General features: G+C 44.5%; 1 protein-coding gene across 3 annotated transcripts in view; it reads left to right on the forward strand.

The window, feature by feature from the left end:
* Positions 1-18,884, forward strand: part of SERPINE2 (serpin family E member 2) — a 70,814-nt gene extending 51,930 nt beyond the window's left edge. For all 3 annotated transcript variants that reach the window (XM_086365771.1, XM_086365761.1, XM_086365755.1), the window contains exons 5-9: positions 9,408-9,606; positions 11,617-11,717; positions 13,889-13,975; positions 17,013-17,096; positions 18,253-18,884. In XM_086365771.1, the coding sequence (XP_086221897.1) occupies positions 9,408-9,606; positions 11,617-11,717; positions 13,889-13,975; positions 17,013-17,096; positions 18,253-18,290 (509 nt within the window). In that variant the 3' untranslated portion in view covers positions 18,291-18,884. The remainder of the gene's footprint in view (positions 1-9,407; positions 9,607-11,616; positions 11,718-13,888; positions 13,976-17,012; positions 17,097-18,252) is intronic.
* Positions 18,885-22,530: the final 3,646 nt, after the last annotated feature.

Consider the following 22,530-nt stretch of genomic DNA (forward strand, 5'->3'; position numbering starts at 1 on the left):
CTGGGGGGACTGTGGTCTGACTGACTTCCTAGAAGCTGTGCCCCAACAGTTTCACACCAAGGAATTTATAATCTGAAGATAATCACACACTGGCGGACAACTAGAAGCTATACACGTACATGTAGTGGAACACACATGACAATTAGATTTATGTAAGTAGAAAGTTATATAATATGTGGTTGATTTCAGAAAACAAGTTACAGAACAGCAGATGCTGTTTCATCTCGTTTATGTAAAATACTTTCTATATATTCATACAGTCATGTCTTGGAGGATGTTCAATAAGATGTTAAGTGGTAGTATTTCAAATGATTATTTTTGCTTTGAGTTTGAAAATTTTTTAAATGAGCATATGTCAGTTTTATAGCCGGGGCGGGGAGGGGGGAATGACCCATTTCTGCCTCATTACCACAGAGAACTAAGGCTGGTGATTATTTGATAAACCTGCTTTCATTGAAATACTTGTGGTCCAGTTAAACTACCTTTTCATTTGTAAGTTAACCTTCATGTCTCCAATCTGTATGTGGACGTGTGGGTCCCAAGCACTGCGTTTGCGTATACAGTGTGTATTAGATCAGGCACTTCTCTTCATGTCCCTAGCTGCCTAATTCTTTAGAGTAAGGAATGACTCACGGGAGGGACGCAATACGCTGTCACTTTTCTTCCTCTTGTCATCTATTAAGCTTCCAGGTGGTATTTTGTCGCCCACTCAGTACATTTTTTAAAAGATAATATGTATTTAAAAGTCCTACAGAAAGGTGGCATGCAAAGAAACTGAGGAGAATAAAAATCTCTTGGGAATTCCCTGGCAGTCCAGAGTCCTAACCACTCTGTCCACACTCTCATGGGTTCAGTCCTTGGTCAGAGAAGTAAAATCCCACAAGCCACGCAGCATGGCCAAGAAAAAAAGCAAATAAATAAAATTTTAAAAATAGAAGGCAAAAAAAAAAAAAAAAAATAGAAGGCTCATTTTGTCTATAAATCACTTGCAGGTTACGTTTCCTAGGAAGACATCTTTTGGAAAACTAGAATTGCCTCTAGCTCCTATCTGAAGAAAAGCTATTTTGTTTTAGATCAGTATTTGTACATTCTAATAAACCAAATTGGAGAGGGCCTCACTGTATATTTCTATTGCTGAAAAATAACGAATAAGTCAGGAAAGATTCAAATGCAAGGCTTCTGTAGACATTCCCATGAAGAGCAAAATGTTTATATTCGTAGGAATTTCTTGAACATATAGGATGTTTCCTGGGAGGGAGTTACATCTCCAGGTGGCTTCTCAATTAAGAACTAATTTATCTAAGAATATGTGTGTGCTTTACAGAAAGCGAGACAAATACATTCTTACAGTCCACGGTGTGGGGAATCTCTTCCCCGCCTTCTCTGATCATGTTCTCGTTCCTTCATTCCCTTCTGAGCCCCCAGGAGGCCGCATCAGTGGGTTTCCTTGCCCCTGGGCTTCCTGTTGGTTGGCTGATGGGGTGAACCAGCAGGTGGTGGAGTAAAGGGGGAGGGCAGGGTCAGGCATTGGCACTCCAGGGCTCTCCCTGCATCACCGGGGCCGCCTCATCCCTCCAGGCAAGGTCTCCCGCTGTCAGGACCTGCCCTAGGGCCCTTTGTCTCTGGGCCAACACCCCCTCCCCTCAGCCCTCCCCGCCTAGGGCTGGTAATGGTGCTCAGGTTTGTGGTCCAGGGTACCATTCTATGACTCCTCTGTGTTCTCCCCTTGCTTCCTAAATGGTCCCTCCATGAATTTAATTGCCCCGTTTGGTGTCCTGCCTGTTAGCCGTTGGACCCTGACTCACCTGTGCTGAATTCAGAGCAGACCATGAAAGTCCTGACGGTCCTGTTCCCTCCCAAGTCAACACTGCAAGTGGCCCGGGGCCGTCCTTCCTGCCCCACTTTCTTTACCTGGGATTGGAACCCAGGGCCTTCCATGGCATTGTCTGTTCCCAGGTTTCCCCATTGGGCCGGCAAGGCAGCTTTTCATGGAAAGAGGGGGCCAGTTTGTCTTGTGAAGAAAGCCCAATAGTCCATGGTGGCCGCAGGCAGGCATTTGTTTTCATGACAGCAGACTGCCCAGCGGGTCACCCATTTCCTGCCTGTCTCATCACTGTCTGACCACATGACCAGCCAGGGCTGGGAGGCAGGCGGTCCTGGCAGTTGGTCACTCACATGGCCTCTGGTGCCTGCTGCCCAGCTTCTCGTGGGCCTCAGCCAAGCTGAGCCATCCTTGGCCACTTTGCTGCAACATTGCTGTTCCATTTACCCATTTATCAGCCTTCCTGACTTTTCACCCGAGATGTCAAGGTCTCTGAGAGGATTCACTTAATAAAACAGTAAGGGAGAGGATGGAAATAAGAGGGGAAAACCCTTCTGACTTAAGTTCCATAAACTGTAAGTACTTTGAGGGCAGAAATTTTTCCATTAAAAAAAAGCTTTAAAATTAGTGGAAGTATATTTCACACTCATTACAAAATCTTCAAACATAACAGTATGTAAGGTAGAAAAAAAACAATCCCCTTTCTAGTATAAAAACTCCTATTAAGTGTTTGGTGTATCATTTGAGACCTTTTCGGTGGGTATATAAAATGTCTGTGCAACTTTTTGCATACGTGGGATTACACTATAATTTCTATTCAGTAACCTTTTTTATTAGACAATCTCCCTTGGAAAACTTTATGTCATTTCTTTGGATCTGCTTGATCCTTTTATCAGCTACATAGCATTCCGCATATCATAGTATCCTCTGGATAGCCATTTACTTTTTTTCTGTGACAGCACTAGAATGAGCATTCTTGCACATGAATCTTTAGATGTTTGTGTTGGAACTGCTAGAGATAATTTCCTTGGGAATTCCCTGGTGGTTCAGTGGTTAGGATGCTGCGCTTCCACTGCCAGGGCCCCGGGTTTGATTCCTGGTCAAGGAAATAAGATCCCACAAACCATGCAGCATGGCCAAATGAATAAATTAATAATTCAATAAAGGCAATTTCCTTGGATAGGAATTGCTGAGTCAAAGTTGTTAACAAGTTTTTTATTTTTATTGCTATGAATTTAGACTTAAGAGACTCACTTATTTTGAAAAAGACCACAGAAGAATCCAGACATACATGTATATGAATATGTGCACGTGTGTTCTGTGAATACCCAGTATGTTTCCAGCTTCCACTCTCCTCGGAGCTTATGGCTTGTACCTGTGTGTCCATATGACATGTCCGCTTAGTTGTCTACCAAGTTCTCGTCCCGCAGGTAGACACGCTATTGCCCTCACCATCTGCTTCTCCCCGCAGTGTTCCTTTGCCCAACAAATGGCACCAGTACTCAACCCAGTTGCTCAAACCACATCTCCTTCTCCATCAACTCTCCCCAGACTCCCTTTCCATTGCAGCCCGATTGTAGACTACCATGTACAGTGGATCGTGTGCTTCTTTTTCTCAAATATATATTTCGATTTCTACTTAAGAATAGCCTGAACAGTTCCTTAAGAACTCCGAAATCCACAAAGCTGCTTGTAGTAGAAGTAATTAGACGGACTTTCATCTACAAGGATTTCTTGATACTGAATATTTAAAATATTCTCTCTCCTTTTTTACAGGCTGAGAAGGGCTCTTAACACTTAAGAACTGTGGTTATCTCCTCCATTATAGGACTTAAAGTAGGAATCAGAGTACTTTACAGGGCTTTCCAGAAAAACCAGACCATCCGCAAAGCACCACCTACAGAAAGTTCTAAATCTTCTCTGTATTTTCAATGTTTGATTCTTTGCCTGTTCATTAAAAGATTTTGTGGATCTCCATTCATCTAAGAGGGCTTCTCTAGTGGCTCAGCAGTAAAGAATCTGCCTGCAATGTAGGGAATACAGGAGATGCAGGTTTGATCCCTGGATTGGAAAGATGCCCTAGAGAAGGAACTGGCAACCTGTTCCAGTATTCTTGCCTGGAGAATCCCATGGACAGAGGAGCCTGGTGGGCTACAGTCCATGGGGGTCACAAAGAGTCAGACATACCAAGCAACTAACATTTTCACTTTCATTCATCTAAAAGAAAAAACTGATTTTTCCCTCTTTCACCTTTTCCCTTCTCTTTAGAATGAATGGGGCTGCTCCATTCACATCTCTATATACTCCAGGAATTCTCCTCATTGGAGAACACTCAGTCTGCTTCCCAGATGTTAAAGGATAGAGGGCCTGGGGCAGAAAGAGGTCTGGGATGGCAACAGCCTCCCTGCTTTGACACAAAATCCCTAGATGCCCCTTCCTCGCCTGGTTCATTCTACCCAGGAGCTGTGCCCCACTGAAGCAGGTGTGGTTTCTCCTGATGGATCAATTCTGGCACTCAGGAAGTAAAGTATCTTACAAAGCTGCTCATACCCATAGATAAAGGCTTTTTGCTGTGTGCAGCCACTGGGCTGAGCTCCAGGCACGAGTTATCTCATTAGATTTTCACAACAGCTGTGTAAGGTGGGTACTATCATCCCATTTTACAGACAGAGAAACTGAGACTTGGAGTTCAGGAACTTGCCCAAGTCCCAGAGCTAGTGTGTTGGAGCCAGGGTTTGAATCCAGGTCCTCTGACTCCAGATAATTGTGTCTTTAACCTTTGCCCTCTGTAAAACCATGCTATGAAAGCAGTACTTCCATGATTGAATGGACAGAGAGGAAAAGTGTTTTTTTACCCTGGTGGCTCAGACGATAAAGAATCTGCCTGCAGCGCAGGAGACCTGGGTTTGATACCTGGGTCAGGAAGATCCCTTGAATGGCTACCCACTCCAGGATTATTTCCTAGAGAATTCTGTGGACAAAGGAGCCTGGTGGGCTACAGTCCCTGGGGTCGCAGAGTCGGACACGACTGAGCAACTAACACTTTCACTTTCACTTTCCACAAGCAAAGATAAGCATGGAAGGGGGCTGTCTATGGATTCTTCCTAGCTGACATTTGTCATCTGCTCCTGTGATGAGAAGTGGGGCCGGGGAGAAATGGAACATCAGGCAGCTTTGAGCGACTAGATGCAAATTGATTAGCTGTTATTCACCTTACTGATCCGTTAACGATGTGTCCCCTCGAGGCTGGATTCCCTGGTAGAAGTAGCAGTTCTCGCCCCACCTGGAACACACTCCAGCTCATAACTTCATTTTTCATGACCCTGATTCTCACCAGAACAGAAAACACTTCTAGAAGTGGTTAATGAACACCTCCGGGTCCTTATTTCATGCCACGGAGCAGTCCTTTATTAGCAACTTCCCAGATTTCACAGTTTCCAAAAATGAGCTCTACCAGCATAGGAACCTAATGTTTTCTTTGAGAATTAAAAGGCTTATTAGCAAGTGGTTTGTTGTTGTTTTTTTCCTCTTTCCCATCATTTTCAGTTTCTGCTGAGACCATTTTATGATGCAGGGGAAAGACACAGAATCTCATCTTGGATTCACAGGCAGCCCTGAGACAGAACCTGGGTGAGAGTGAGGTCCACGTGTGTCCTGAGCTGAGACCAGCACCCCAGGTGCCTGGGCAGTTCCACAGGCAGAAGCATATGGTGGGAACAGGAGACACCAAGTGACTCACGAATTGCTCACATAGTTCTTCCTCAAGGAGAGCCTGTCGTGTCCTCTTGTAGTGTCATGTATTCCAAGAGCTTCACCATTTTGTCATATTACTGGTGGCTCATACGGTAAAGAATCTGCCCGAAATGCGGGAGACCCAGGTTTGATCCCTGCATTGGGAAGATCTCCTGGAGAAGGGAATGACTACCCACTCATTCTTTCCTGGAGAATTCCATGGACAGAGGATCCTGGCAAACTACAGTCTATAGAGTCACAAAGAGTCAGATAGGACCGAGCGACTCACACACACACAGCTAAAAGTGTTTCTTACACACCCTGATAGCTCAGTTGGTAAAGAATCTGCCTGCAATGGCAGGAGACCCTGGTTTGATTCCTGGGTCAGGAAGATCCACTGGAGAAGGGATAGGCTACCCACTCCAGTATTCTTGGGCTTCCCTTGTGGCTCATCTGGTAAAGCATTCCCCTGCAATGCGGGAGACTTGGGTTCAATCCCTGGGTTGGGAAGATCGCCTGGAGAAGGGAAAAGCTACCCACTCCAGCGTTCTGGCCTGGAGAATTCCATGGACTATATAGTTCATGGGGTCGCAAAGAGTCGGACACGACTGAGCGACTTTCATTTCACTTCACTATGTATCAAAGTTCGAAGTCTCTCTCAAAAAGAGTCGGACACAACTGAGGGACTTTCATTTCACTTCACTATGTATCAAAGTTCACAGTCTCTCCCTTCATCAGGACTTCCCTCCCAACCCCTATCTGGAGAAAGGGCTTACTGAAGTTCCTTGTCTCAGATGCAGCAATTAGCAAAGGTCATCCCCAAAAAACAGTCAAGTGAGGATCATGAGAGAAACTCACTTTCTCTTTTCTCTCATCCTTAAATGTTTTGTCCTTCTTGGTCATTCAGAGGAGGAGGAAGAGGGGCCCGGCATTCACTGGGCACCCACCATGGCCGGGCCCTGCTGGGAACCTTGTTGTTTAATCACTAAGTTGTGGCCAACTCTGCGACCCCATGGACTGTATAGCCCGCCAGGCTCTTCTGTCCATGGGATTTTTCCCAGGCAAGAATACTGGAGTGAGTTGCCATTTCCTCCTCCAGGGGATCTTCCCAAGCCAGAGATCAAACCCACGCCTCCTGCATCGGCAGGTGAGTTCTTTACCACTAAGCCACCAGGGAAACCCCGCTGAGTACCTTGTATATGGCTTCATTCATCCTCACAATGATCTTGTGGGCTACACACTTTTTAACTTTTTATTTTATATTAGAGTATAGCTGATTAACAACGTTGGGATAGTTTCAGGTGGGCAGCAAAGGGACTCGACCATACATATACATGTATCCGCTCTCCGTCAAGTCCCCGCTCCAGACTGCCACTTAACATTGAGCAGAGTTCCCTGTGCTGTTACAGTAGGACCTGGTTGGTTACATTTTTTCACACTTTTTATTTTCCTGATCTCTCTGTTCTCCAAACCAGGAGGCGCACAGAGGTTAAGGAACCTCACCAGGATCACTGAGGTCTTCTTCTAAAGTTGGAAGTGTTCAAGAAAACATTTCAGAATTCCACATAATCTAGAAATGCTGGGTTTCCATTCACGTAGTTAATTCTTACAGCTGTCCCATTGCATGGCTAAGGTAAAGGTTTCTTGGGATGCTCAGGCATACTCTGTGGAAGGCTCTTTTCCTGGGATGCTCATGGCCCCTCTGGGCCCCACACCCCCGCCCTGGGCTTCTCCCCAACACCCACCATGACTGCACTTGTGCTCTCTCTGATGGGCGATCCTCAGTTGTCCTGCTTAGTTTTGTTTTGAATGTTTCACATGGGATTGTTGTTGTTATGTAGTCACTAAGTCATGTCCAGCCCTTTGGGACCCCATGGACTATAGCCCACCAGGCTCCTCTGTCCATGGGATTCTCCAGGCAAGGATACTGGAGTGGGCAGCCATTTCATTCTCCAGAGTCTTCCAGACCCAGGAATTGAACCCAGGAATTGTCTCCTGCATTGGCAGGCAGAATATTTACCACCAAGCTGCTAGGGAAGCCCCTTCACGTGGGATAAAAGGATTCTGAGATCAAATAAATTTAGGAAACCTGGGAATAACTAGAGTTAAACAGTTTTCTTCGGGACCTCTCAGAGCCTTTCTTGAACTGTTGTGTATTATGAATGTGCAAGAAGGATCAAGTGTCCGGAGCTTCCTGGGATGTGGAATTCGTTTTGTCTACCAGGTGTCTTGCAGGCTGTGTGTTCTCTAGATGACTTTGTGAGAAGTGCTGGTTTAAATCACTCTTGGGTCTTTATTAGTAAGCACGGGTACCGTAAACTATCAGAAAGCCCTCATGGTAATTACCGGAATGGATGAAGAATGAGTAGGGAGTCTGGGAGTGAAGGAGGAGCACCTTTGGGTTTAGACGTACTGAGTCATTATGGAGCTCTGCTCCACTTCTCAGCCATGTGTCCCTTCTTGACAAGTTAGTGTCTCTAATTGTAGCCTCCTTAGCTATAAAATTCTTCCCTGGTGGCTCAGACGGTAAAGAATCTGCCTGCGATGCAGGAGACCCATGTTCGATCCCTTAGTCAGGAAGATCCCCTGGAGAAGGGAATGGCAGCCCACTCCAGTATTCTTACCGGGAGAATCCCATGGGCAGAGGAACCTGGCTGGCTACAGTCCATGGGGTTGCAAAGTCAGACATGACTGGGTGACTAACACTTTCACTTTCACAGCTGTAAAATAAGACTGCTTAAATCTACTTTGTGGGGTGCTGTAGATTCTAAATGTGTTGGCATAATTGGTGTGGGCCTGGCACAGAGTGGACCCTAAACAGGGGAAGCTGTTTACTACACCCCCCTGCCATAACTCCTTCACACACACAGAGGCTCCACCAAAAGAATCATGCTTAGGCAGCTCACATTCACCCCTTCATCCATCTGATACAGGTCGACTTCTTACAAAGCACTGTATTCTACATGCCTTGTGATCTGGTTTAATTCTGCTTAGATTTAGTGTGGTCAAAGGCATTCTAGACATGTCTAGACTAAAGAATTCTTTACCAGGGAAGGAAAAAATAATTGCCCTTGTCTTTTATTTTCTAAGAAAGCTGTTTTTGGAAGCTTTCATAAAAACAGAAAATGAAGGGGGAAAGCAGTGAGTGCTGTGTAGACTAACGTGGCTGGGCATTTATTTGTCTTCTAGAGATCTTATAATACAAAAAATGAAATAAAAGGCGAAGCAGTTAGGACCCAACCACCTGACACACTCACCTGAATGTTATCATGATTTTGAAAATGAGCTGTTTCTCATCTTTTAAAAATACGCATATGGGGCCTGAATATCAGTTGTCTTCTTACTATTGAAAGGAGAATGGATGCCCATCCTTTGAAAATGAAGTGTTTGTTGATGCCTCCTATGTGGTATGTGGTTGGGGCTTCCCTGGTGGCTCAGACAGTAAAGAACCTGCCTGCCAGTGCAGGAGACGTAAGAGATGCAGATTTGATCCCTGGGTGGGTGAGGAAGATCCCCTGAAGACGGAAATGGCAACCCAGTCCAGTATTCTTGCCTAGGATAATCCCATGGACAGAGGAACCTGGTGGGCTCCAGTCCATGGCATCACAAAGAGTTGGATGCGACTGGGCGACTCACACACACACTATATGGTAGGCCCCGAAGATTTGAAAGATTCAAAAGGTGAATAAACATGTTTGGGAAATGGGCATATAAAAAATGGAGAATGATAAAAGTATGTGCCCCAAAGTCAACACAATGAAATAAATAAAAAACTACCCTGGCTATCAGCAACCGCTCATGCCCCTTCTGGAGGTCACCAAGAGTGCCCTGAACCTGCCTCTGATTTCTTTAGGGTCTACAAGCACCCCCAGTGGCCTATGGTACAATTTCATCGAGCTGCCCTACCATGGCGAAAGCATCAGCATGCTGATCGCGCTGCCAACAGAGAGCTCTGTCCCACTCTCGGCCATTGTCCCTCACATCAGCACCAAGACCATCGACAGCTGGGTGAGCACCATGGTGCCCAAGCGGGTGCAGGTCATCCTGCCCAAGTAAGTAGCCCCTGTCCCTAAAAGAGAAAACAGCAGGAGCCCTCGAGCCCTGGGAGTGACTGTGTCACATACCGGACAACCGAAGGGTGACGCATCATGAAACCCCACTTTATTTTGCAGAAATTGCATGGTGGGAATACAAAGCTATGCTTTTGTAGAAGTTGGTTTTCAATCCCTGTGCCTCTTCTGTGGCAGGATAATGATGATGGGGAAGCAGAGAAAACAGCCTGGTCACTAAGCCCTCTACCAGACCACAGGCTGCTGTGCCACTACAAGGGTTTATAGTATATCTCACTGTTCATAGGGGGCTTCTCTGGTGGCTCAGTGGTCAGGAATTCACCTGCCAGTGCAGGAGATGAGGGTTTGATCTCTGGGTCGGGAAAATCCCCTGGCATAGGAAATGGCAACCCACTCCAGTATTCTTGCCTGAGAAATCCCATGGACAAGAAGAGGAACCTGGTGGGCTACACGTATGGGGTCACCCGTTGGATACAATCGAACACACACACATGTATATCTTCCAGTTCTGATAGCTTTTAATTCTCTAATCACTGAGATAAGCAATCAGAGGCATATATTCATAATAAGTATTATAGTAATCCTCCCAAGAGTTTTTTGTTGTAAAATAAGCCTTCACATAAGGCAATGCTTGCCATAAATGAATAGGCTGGTGATGTACATAAATTATAATTGTAAGTAAATTACCATTACAGCCCATCTGTGATGGGTCTGCTCACTTACCCTTGCTGCTCTCCCACAGGATGTGATAAAATCTGGTAAACACATCTTCTGTTGACAGATTTAATAACTGACATTTACACATGTATAGCTATAATGCCAGATAGTCCAAGCATCCCACAAATCCATATCATATGCAAAGGAATATCGTTCCTAATGTTTACCCCTGTTTTAATGATAAAATGCTTCCAGAATGCAAACACTTAACTAGCAGGAATGTATCTCCTCCCTTTGACCGTCCACAACCCCAATAACCATGGTGGTTCTGTGGTTGGATACGGGGGAAGACTGTAGAATACTGAACACTTGTCAAGACCCTGTTACCGAGTCTACTGCTCATCAAGAACAGACCAATAAAGAGATGAGTTGCTGGGGCTTCCCTGGTGGTCCAATAGCTAAGACTTCCTCCTCCCAATGCAAGGGGCCTGAGTTCAATCCCTGGTCAGGGAACTAGGTCCCACATTCCACAGTTAAAGATCCCACATGCCGCAACAAAGATCAAAGATCCCAAGTGCCGCGGCTAAGACCTGGAGCAGCCAAATAAATATTCTAAAAGAAAGGGAAGAGAGAGAGAGATGAGTTGCTGGAGCAAGGAATAGCGACTTTATTCAGAGAGCCAGCAGACTATTAAGATGGTGGACCAGTGTCCCAAAGAACCATCTTGCCTGAGTTAGAATTCAGGCTTCTTTTATACTAAAAAGGGAGGGAGTAAAGTTGAACATTTCCTGGTTTCCATCAGTCTCCAGAGGGGATGTGTCAATTTCTTCCTCCCTGCAATCATTCAAAGGTGGGCCTGGCCTATTTCCTATGAGCTAAACAAAAGTGTGTTAGCTTAGTGTTGATTACCTGGGAGGCAGGGTTCCCAGAGATGGGCCAATAGGTATAATTTAAGCGTAAAGGCAACATCCCTTTAGCAATTAACTTGTAAGAGAATACAGAGATTCTTTCCTATCGAAACCCTGCATCTCCCCATTCAGCATAAGAGAAAGTACTTCCATAGCTCTTCCTCAGGCTAGAATGGGGAGCCTGTTGCCCACGAGGTTGAGGACCCCCCTACTTGCTGTTACTGTTCCGTTTTGCCATATATATGTTTGAGAGATGGATCGTTCTCTACTTACCTGGCACTTTAATCTTGGGGTTAAAATTTAAGATATGACTGTTCAGAGTATACATTTAAAAACATGTTTGTAAACATTTTTTCCCACTGGCATTGAATATATCATTTTGTATCATTTATAATGATGTTCCCCCTGTTTTCTGCTTTTGTGCTAGGTTCACAGCCGTAGCACAGACAGATTTGAAGGAGCCGCTGAAAGTCCTTGGCATCACTGATATGTTTGATCCATCAAAGGCGAATTTTGCAAAAATAACAAGTATGTTCAATTTAGAATTTGCTCTTAAACTTGAACAGTGTGTTATAAACCAAGTTTCTGATTTGTTCAGGAAGAAAAGGTCAGCATTAGGGATGTGTTGCTGTGAAACTCTTCAGGGTTTCATTGGATGCCTCACTGAATGACGCTGCCGAGCCTCCATCACTTATATCAGCATGAGTCATGTATCCCTTACATTTCCCATGTACATTTCATGGGAAACCTACGTGACTGCATGCATTTAAAGAAACATTTCATGTATTGTTTCCATTACCTAAAAATTTGGCTCTTAATTAGATATTAGTCTCTTCTTTTTCCAAATGCACAATTTTCCCCTGTATTTTCAAATTTTCAAGATCAAGAATGTTTGAGCTCTCAAATGGCTTAACTTCCACCAAACAACTGCAGGTGCCAGTATGTGCAAATAGGATTTTGGCATCTCAATCCCATTAATCTGAAATATAAATTCAAAAGAGGCTGATTAATTGCCTTTGCCACACCATCTAGGACACAGCTGGTATGATATCCCTTCATTTGCCAGTTACATGTTATTTTTTTCCCTAGAGTCATATCTCAATGTTTGGTCTTTGTCTTTTTAATTGATAGCACAGCCAGCTCCTTCCACAGACAAGACTTAAACATTATTTGTGCTCTATTTTGTACTTTTCCCCCTGAGTGATAAGAGAATAGTTCAGTACCAACCTCAGTTGCCTTTTAGTGAACACCTGGGTACCTGTCGTGGGGATTAACGAGACTCCCCTGGTAAAACTGCAGCTCCATGGATGTTCTGAGACTCTCATCCCGTGTTAACCAAACTCTCTTCCCTCATCCAGCTGCATTAGCATCACCCTGTCTGAAATTCACGATCGTGGGTCTGACTCAGACCTAGAGTCAGCGTCTTTGCTTGAACAAGGCTCCTCATCCCAGTGAAGCCGGGGAAGTGCTGTTTTACCCTGCACTTTCCCCTTCAGGATTACGCATTGTAGCTTACATACTAGATACCTGTGACAGGGTGTTCACAGGGGTTCCGAGGGAGGAACAGATGCCAGAAATTCTCCTGAGACGTTCTGTTTAACCGTGCAGGTGACGAGGGCCCTGGAAACGCGTCTCTCATTCATGATCAGTCACATTAGAGCCGAGCACCAGTGCACACGGTTTAAAAGCAGACAACACAAAAAGCACTTTTCTCCCTTTGCACCAGACCTGTGTCCCATCAGGGTCAACGTTAACTTCTGTTTGCATTCTCCTCAAACTCTGACCCCAGTGGGTGTTGCTGGAATGGTGAGATTTGCTGAGAAGGAAAGGGTGTTCAGTAGAAGGTCCCAGGGGCCTAGCTGCACTTCTGAGCCTGGCTCCTCCTCCTCTGTCACTGCTCTGCCCTTAAGTGAGGGACTTTTGTTAGGAAAAGAGGGCTCTTCCTCTGCCACTAATGAGCCATGTGACTGGGGGACAGTTTCTTAACACTCTGGGCCACAGGTTCCCTGTGTGTAAGTGCTATGTTTTTTCTGGATGTGAGATTCTGTAATTGAAAAGTAATATTGTTGGCTTGCTTCTTCCAGAAAACTAGATTACCTTTTTAAAGCTCCGCTCTTTTTATTTTTTTAATAAAATTCTTAAGTGATGGGAGTTGAACCGACAGAGGCACTAACACGCTTGGGGTCCCGGACTCCCTGCTGTGAAGTGAGGTCACAGTTCACTTAGCAGAGACTGAAATTCACCACAGTGACAGTCACCCTACACCCTTCCATCATGGGGACTGTCAGAAGTCACTTCCTCTGACACTTCTTTGTTTTGATTTTTGGGTTTTTTTAAAATTTATTTTTAATTGAAGGATAATTGCTTTACAATATTGTCTTGGTTTCTGCCATCCATCAACATGCATCAGCCATAGGTATACATATGTCCCTCCCTCTGGAACCCCCTCCAACCCCATGCCATCCCTCTAGGTTATCATGGTTTGAGCTCCCCACGTGTCATACAGCAAATTCCCACTGGCTATCTATTTTACATATGGTAATGTATATGTGGCCATGCTACTGTCTCAATTCATCCCACCCTCTCCTAGCACCTTTTAAGGACTGAAACTTGCCATGGCTTCAAAATTACTTCTCTCACCCAACCCAGTGGCCTGCATATCAAGCAAATGCTGTTTCTGTTTTATTTTCTGGAAACAGGGTCAGAAAACCTTCATGTTTCTCACATCTTGCAAAAAGCAAAAATCGAAGTCAGTGAAGATGGAACCAAAGCTTCAGCAGCAACAAGTAAGTAAGCCCTGGGTCTCGGGGCTGGGAGCAAGTACACCCAGTTCCTTCATCAACTCAGCTACTGTGTCCTGAGCCGCATTTCTAGCCAGGCATTGCGGGTTGACCTCGGGAGACAGTGGTGACTTTGGGGAAACCCGCGTCCGTGAAGCTCAGGGTCTGTTACATTATGGAAAGTACTTCAGTAGAAATTCCTCCAGGACAGGGGTCAGCAGACCTTTTCCGCCAAGAGCTGGATGGGACCTAGTTTATGATTTTGTGGATTGTACAGGCTCCCTCTCCACTTCTCAGCTCTGCCTTTGCAGTGTGAAAGCAGCATAGACCGACTTACAAGCAAATAGGCACGGCTGTGTGCTAGTACGTCTTTCTTCATAAGAACAGGACCCCTCAGACTTGACCTAAGGGTGGTGCTTAACTGACACCCCCGCCCCCACTCTCAGATGGATCAAGCATATTGTGGCTTCTTACTGGCAGTAAAGCCCCATCTTCATATTGAAACACAAAATACTAGCAACTACTAATAGGAAAATAGCCAATTGAGTCTATCTAGGACCAAGTGAAGAATTAGCAAGCAACTGTTGAATTCTGGCAGGATTGCTCCGCAGCCTTCCTCGATAATTAGAACTTCCACATTTGCTTTCTCCTCAATGGCTCATATAATGAAGGAGAAAACAGAACAGTCTTAGGTTGGTTTTTGTACCCCCTAATTATCCATATGAAATTGGATGAATAGATCTGGCCAAACTCTGTGAACTCATAAACTGACTGTCTTAGCTTTACTTGTAACTGGGTCAAATATTTCTGGTCATTAAAATGTACCATTTGTACTCAAAATAGACCCTTTATTGCCTTTCTAGAATAAACATTTAATTTTTATTCCTTAAAATAACATTTAAAACAAAGAGCTAGAAAGTGACATCTAAATTTTGCCAAAGTTATTGAGAAGTGTTGCCAATTAGTACTGTCAGGACCACCTACGTAAGTTGCAGGGCCCCGTGCTAAATGAAAACATGGAGCCTTTTGTTCAAAACTTACTAAGAATTTCAAGGACTTCCCTGGTGGTCCAGTGGCTAAGACTGTGCTCCCAATGCAGGGGGCCTGGGTTCAATCCCTCCTCAGGGAACTAGACCCCACACGCCACAACTAAAGATCCTGCATGCCACAGCTATGACCCAGTACAGTCAAATAAGTAAATAATACTTAAAAAAAAAAAAAACAATTTCAAATCAACATCCACAAAGCACTAGACCAAGTATGGGGCCACTGTGAGTGTGGGGACCTGTGACGGCCCAGGTCACATGCTCCTGAAGCCAGCCCTGCTGTGTTAGTCTGCTAGGACTCCCATGGCAAGCTACCACAGAGTAGGCGGCTTAAGCAAAAGAAATTTACCTCTCATTTCTGGAGGCAGAAGTCCAGTATCAAGGTGTTGTCAGGGTCAGTGTCTCCTGAGGCCTCGCTCCTTGGCTTGCAGACAGCCACCTGCTCGCTGTATCCCCCCCATGGCCTTTTCTGTCTGTTCACATCCCTGGCCTCTCATTCTCTTCCTGTAAGGGCACCAGTCCTGTTAGATTCGAGCCCTACCTTCACGGCCTCATTTAAACTTAAAGCCTTCCTGGGGCTTCCCTCGTGGCTCAGTGGTAAAGAATCTGCCTGCTGGTGCAGGAGACACAGGTTTGATCCCTGATCCAGGAAGATCCCACATGCCATGGAGCAACTAAGCCCGTGTGCCACAACTGCTGAGCCTCTGCCCTGGAGCCTAGGGAGCCAAACCCACTGAAGCCCTTGTGCCCTGGAGCCTGTGCTCCCCAAAAATAGAAGCCACCTCAATGAGAAGCCTGCGTACCGCAACTAGAGAAAAACCTGCGCAGCAACGAAGACCCAGCACAGCCAAATAAAATTTTAAAAATTTGAAAATAAACTTAAAGACTTCCCTAAAGACCCTGTACGCAAATACACTCACACTTGGGGCTAGGAATTCAGCAGACAGATTTTGAGGGATACAGTTCAGTCCATATCTCTTACTGACTCTTGATTTGATTGTAATAACCCTAGGTTGAGTTTGTCTAAGCATAGCTACAGCTGTTTCCCTTACAACATCAAGCCCAAGTTATTAAGGCTTCCCAGGGGTTTGAGGAAGAATACTGGGCCATTGCAGCAAGCATGGGGCAGTTATGCCAGGTATCCACCCTTCTGCAAGGCCTTATCACTGGCTTATTAGATCAAAACTACCATTGGGAAACAGGGCAGAGGAAACGTGTCTAAGACCATAAGCGTAGATACGTTTGCTTCCAGTGTCCGCACCAGATGAGCTGAACAGCAGCGTCAGGCAGTAGGCCCCAGATGAGCAGTCTACACTGCCAATATGAAGAAAGTCTAGATGATGAGCCCTAGGGAGAAGGCACAGACAAAATGGATAAGTGAGCTGGTCCTTGGTACCAAGAAAGGATCTGGATAGGCCAGAAGGACCAGGGGCCAGGCCTCAGCTAGGTAGATGGTATGAATGAAGCACAGTTCATAGTAACAGTGAATGTGCGTTGGGTGCTTATTAAGTGGCAAACACTGTTAAAGGACCCACCTGCCTATGCAGGAGGTGCATGAGACACAGGTTCAATCTCTGGGTCTGGAAGATCCCCTGGAGGAGGAAATGGCAACCCATTCCAGTATTCTTGCCTGGGAAATCCCATAGACAGAGGAGCCTGGTGGGCTACAGTCCATGGGGTTGCAAAGAGTCAGACACAACTGTGTGACTGAGCACATACACACACATTGTTCTAACAGCTGTCATATGTTTCAGTTCATCCTCATAACAGTGCTACCTGGAGTAAGCATGGTTTTTAAAGGAGATGGGCTTGTGTGAACTAAATGAGGCAGATTGGAAAAGGCCTGGCCCATGGTGGCTGTGCTGTCAGTGGTGACCACAGGGCCTGTTGTTTCATGGCCAGCCTCTGGGACAGGAATGATGTCCTGCCTTGAATTACATGCTGCCTTTGCTGGCCTCATGCTGGGTGTACAATGGGTTTTCCTTTTCTTCCTGCAGCTGCAATTCTGATTGCAAGGTCATCACCTCCCTGGTTTATAGTAGACAGACCTTTTCTGTTTTTCATCCGACATAATCCCACAGGTGAGTGATTGCCTTCTCCCATTGTTCTGTAGCTGTGAGTTAACTCCAGCAGTGCAGCTTTGAATCCCTCTGCCATGTGTCAACAAGTGCCAACGCTTTGAGTCATGTAACTGCCCCCTTTGCAGAGAAAGGAGAATCAGACTGTTTTTACATGGTGTGATGGCATCTCTCAAACACAGGATTTTAGGTTTTGTCTCTTTGCTTTTTTTTTTTAAATATCTGAAGAGCTCTGCAGTCCTTTGGGGCTTTTTGACATCTGCTGACTTTTTTTTTAAAATAAATGCAATTAGGTAAATTTTTCAGGAAGCTACATGTCCTCAACCTTTATAAGGGCACCCTGCTGTTATGACCTGAGAATTGTTAGTTCAGTCAGTCTTAGCTCCGTGAGTCATGGCTTCAGAGTTGGCACTGTCTTTTAGCTTCATCTTTAAAGTTAGAATAACAGTAATTCCTACCTCTTAGTACAGTTATGAAGAATAATTAAGACTGTCTTTGTAAAGAGGTTGTCTTCATGTTGGTACAGAGTAGAAACTAACATATTCTAGCTTTTATTCTGCTTTTGATCGATAACCTAAGCTGCCTCCTATCCTTTTATCTCATTGCACTTTAATCATTATAATTAGTATGCTCCTGAGCCAAACAGTCCAAATGGGAGCCTCTAGCCACACGTGAGACTTAGCTTTTTAACTTTAATTAAAATGAAGGGCTTCCCAGGTGGCTCAGTGGTAAAGAATTTACCTGCCAATGCAGGAGACTTGGGGTCGATCCCTGGGTTAGGGAGATCCCCTGGAGAAGGACGTGGCAACCCACTCCAGTATTCTTGCCTAGAAAATCCCATGGACAGAAGAGCCTGGCAGGCTACAGTCCATGGGGTTGCAAAGAGTTGGACGTGACTTAGTGACTAAACAACAATTGAAATGTAATTTAAAATTCAGTTTCTTAAACCACATTTCAAAGGCTTAATAGCCACACGTGACCAGTGCTACCATATTGGACAATGAAGATGCAGACCACTCCCATCACTGCAGAAAGTTCCATTGGATAGCATTGCTTAAGAGCAGTGGGGTTAAAGACAGCCCAGAAACCTCCCCTTAGATATATCTTCCATCTTATCTGAAGGACTAGAGTTATGTATTGTTTCCTTTTAATTCTCTAGGTGCTGTCTTATTCATGGGGCAGATAAACAAACCCTGAAGAATATACGGAAGGAACCATGCAAAGCAAAGACTACTTTGCTATGAAGAAAAGACTCCTTTCCTACATCTTTCCTAGTTCTGTTAAATATTTTTGTACATGACTTTCTTTTTCAAAACTAGTTCTTAGGTTCAGAGACTCAATGATGCAGCATTTCTGTTCTGGGAAGTCTTAAGTGGGGTAAGGGGCAGGATGGTGGAACACTGTACTGAGAAATGAATAGAAAGGTTTCAAAATGTCTAAAAGATTCTTTAAACTACTGAGCAGTTACCTAGGTTAACAACCCTCTTGAGTATTTACTGTCCAGTTCAGGATTTTTGTTTTGTTTTGTTTATATGTGTGGCTTTTCAGAAAAATTTAATCAGTGTGATGGGGGAGGGGGAAAAAAGGACATTTTATGGTAGCTTTTACTTTTATATGAAAAAAATATTATTGGCCTTTTAAAAAATTTTTTGGGTCTCATCCAAAGTCTTGAAAGTAATCTTGCATTACTTTGGGGGTAGAAATAGTGAAATCTTTAGCTTCTTTGTGTGTTTTTGTTGTTGTTATTTTATATAATGCATGTATCCACTAAAATAAAGTTTAAAAAACTAATGTCTTGCTAGACAAGGTTTGCTGTTGTGCAGTGTGCCTGTCAACTACTGGTCTGTACTCTTTGGATTTGCATTTTTGTATTTTGTACAAAGTAAAAATAAAGTGTTATGAGTAGTAAAAAAAGAAGAAGAAGAAAAAGCCATTTCTCTGCTATTTGAAAATACAACAAAAGAAACAGCCTTTTAAAAATACCTCAGTCTCTTCTAATAAACCTTTGCACTTAGGCAAACAGCAAAAAAAAACCCTGGCCTTCCCATCCCTCACCTAAATCTGGCAGTCACTGTTCCTGCCCCAGCACCTCCCCAAATCTCCCTTCCAGTGCAGGAGAAACAAGAGACCTGGGTTCAATCCCTGGGTGGAAAAGATCCCCTGGAGGAGGGCATAGCAACCTACTCCAGTATTCTTGACTGAAGAATTCTGAGGATAGAAGAGCCTGGCAGGCTACAGTCAGTGGGGTTGCAAAGAGTCGGATGCAACTGAGTGACTTAGCATAGCACACACAGTTCAGTCGCTCAGTCATGTCTGACTCTTCTCGACCCCATGGACTGTAGCATGCCAGGCCTCCCTGTCCATCAATAACTCCCGGAGTTCGCCCAAACTCATGTCCATTGAGTCGGTGATGCCATCCAACCATCTCATCCTCTGTCGTTCCCTTCTCCTGCCTTCCATCTTTCCCAGCATCAGGGTCTTTTCTAAGGAGTCAGTTCTTCGCATCAGATGGCCAAAGTATTGGAACTTTAGCTTCAGCATCAGTCCTTCCAATGAATATTCAAGACTGATTTCCTTTAGGATTGACTGGTTTGATCTTTCAATTCAAGGGACTCTCAAGAGTTTTCTCCAACATCACAGTTCAAAAGCATCAGTTCTGGGGAACCACTATCACAGGGAAATCCTGTCTCTAATTTCAGATAGGGTTCCTCAGGCCAGGGCTGAGGCTTCCCAGCAAAGGTAGGGAGGGGTTTGGTAGCAAGAGCAGAAGGAAATTACTCGGTGAACAGTGGCTGTTTCATTTTTGATGATAGGCTAGAACGCTTGTTTTTCAAAGCAAGTTTTTGTGGATCTTTTCTTTGTCTGTTGTGTTTTTGGAAAACTCATCACAATTCTAAGTTTACCTTTTTTTTGTTTGTTTTATTAATTTTCTAGAGATTTGGGTACCCTTATCTAAATAAGAATAGTTTGTAAGAACAGTAGTTATCAAAAACTACTTTTTTTTTTAAACCTATTAGCTCTATTCCTCTCCTTGCACATTAAAACCTCACATTCAACTCTTCACCAGTTTGTTCTTTACAATTATTTGTCAGATGGACTGAGTCTTGCTGTTTGCAACTATTTAAATGTGGATACCTTGATTGTTAGGGCTTCCAGGTGGTTCAGAGGTAAAGAATCCACCTGCCAAGCAGGAGCCTCGGGTTTGATCCCTTGATTTGGGTAGATCCCCTGGAGAAGGAAATGGCAACCTTCCCTAGTATTCTCTAGCTACTGTCCATGGGGTCGTAAAGAATCGGATGTGACTCAGCAAGTGAACAATAACAACCTTGATTATTAACCAAGAGAGAAGGGAGAAAGGGGACAATTGTTTTCCTGATTTAAGTGTAAATGCCAAAGAATTATTTTGAATGGTTACCTAAGACCACTTGTATTCTAGCAAACATGCTAGTATAGTTCAGTTCAGCTCAGTTCAGTTCAGTTCAGTTGCTCAGTCGTGTCCGACTCTTTGCGACCCCATGAATCGCAGCATGCCAGGCCTCCCTGTCCATCACCGACTCCCGGAGTTCACTGAGACTCAACATCCATTGAGTCAGCGATGCCATCCCGCCATCTCATCCTCTGTCGTCCCCTTCTCCTCCTGCCCCCAATCCCTCCCAGCATCACGGTCTTTTCCAATGAGTCAACTCTTCACATGAGGTGGCCAAAGTATTGGAGTTTCAGCTTCAGCATCAGTCCTTCCAGTGAACACCCAGGACTGATCTCCTTTAAGATGGATTGGTTGGATCTCCTTGCAGTCCAAGGGACTCTCAAGAATCTTCTCCAACACCACAGTTCAAAAGCATCAATTCTTCGGTGCTCAGCTTTCTTCACAGTCTCATATCCATATATGACCACTGGAAAAACCATAGCCTTGACTAGATGGACCTTTGTTGGCAAGGTAATATCTGCTTTTGAATATGCTATCTAGGTTGGTCATAACTTTCCTTCCAAGGAGTAAGCGTCTTTTAATTTCATGACTGCAATCACCATCTTCAGTGATTTTGGAGCCCAGAAAAATAAAGTCTGACACTGTTTCCACTGTTTCCACATCTATTTCCCATGAAGTGATGGGACCAGATGCCATGATCTTAGTTTTCTGAATGTTGAGCTTTAATATATTTGTATATCCTCTCTTTTTCATTTTATCCTCTCAACTTACTCATCTTTAGCCCTTCCTCCTGTTGACCTAAAACATGTAGAATGCCATGTTATGGCATTCAGCAAAGATGGGTTTATTCAGGATAGGCAGAGAATTACAATTTGGGATATGCAACTACGGTGAGAGGAGTACTATCTACACCCGTGGCAAGAGAAGGAAATGCTTTTATAGAGGAGAACAGGAAGTTGAGGAGCTGTGATAAAAAGGGTTCATGGCTTCCCACTGGCTGAGTCCTTGCCAGAAAAGAAAAGTATTTTTCTTTGTTGGGCTCATCTGTCTTCACAGGTGTGAGAGCTCCCTCTTCTGGTCTCCAGTTTCTATTGCAGTTTCTATTAACATTTTTATTTTTTAGGTTTTTATTTTTTATTACTTTACAATATTGTACTGGTTTTGCCATACATCAACATGAACCCACCACAGGTGTACACGTGTTCCCCATCCTGAACCGCCCTCCGACTTCCCTCCCCATCCCATCCCTCTTGGTCATCCCAGTGCATCAGCCCCGAGCATCCTGTATCATGCATAGAACCTGGACTGGCGATTCGTTTCACATATGATAATATACATGTTTCAATGCCATTCTCCCAAATCTTCCCACCCTCGCCCTCTCCCACAGAGTTCAAAAGACTGTTCTATACATTTGTGTCTCTTTTGGTGTCTTGCATACAGGGTTATCGTTACCTGCCGGGAGCCGGCCGGCGGTGAGGAGCTCCACTCATGGCAAAGGTCATGAGGAAGGAGGCTCGGCATACGCAAAGGCGGGATCGAGCCTCAGGAGTCCCCCTGGAAATTCTCGAGCATCTACCCCTAAAACCAGAGTCTGACTACTTTCTGCTTTGTGCTCTCACCTACACCTCTGACTTTACGGGGGGCTGTCCCCCACTACCTCTCTCTGAAAAAAAGAGTTAACTTACAGCTCCAGTTAATAAAGTTCCTGGGTGTGATAGTGTTTCAACCTACAAACTCCTTTGGAAGTCCTCTAGCCTGCCTGAATAGGTTTTTCCGGCCACATGTGATTGCTCAGAGCCTCCCAACTGTGAGAGGCATGAGATGTTCTAAACTGTCTAAATACAGATTCCTCTGAGCAGTTAAAAGATTGATTAGAAATTGTATTGGTGAAGGGTTTTTCACTTGTTGGGCCAATGTTTGCTGCTAAGTCTCCATATCCCTTAACTACTGTGTCCCTGGCAGTGTATTGATTAATATGATTGGTGTTAGTAGTAGCTTTAATGTTTGTAA

The sequence above is a fragment of the Bos grunniens genome, chromosome 2 (assembly GCF_055505025.1).
Source record: "Bos grunniens cultivar Pamir isolate PY7600 chromosome 2, Bosgru_T2T1.0, whole genome shotgun sequence".
Lineage (NCBI taxonomy): Eukaryota > Metazoa > Chordata > Mammalia > Artiodactyla > Bovidae > Bos > Bos grunniens.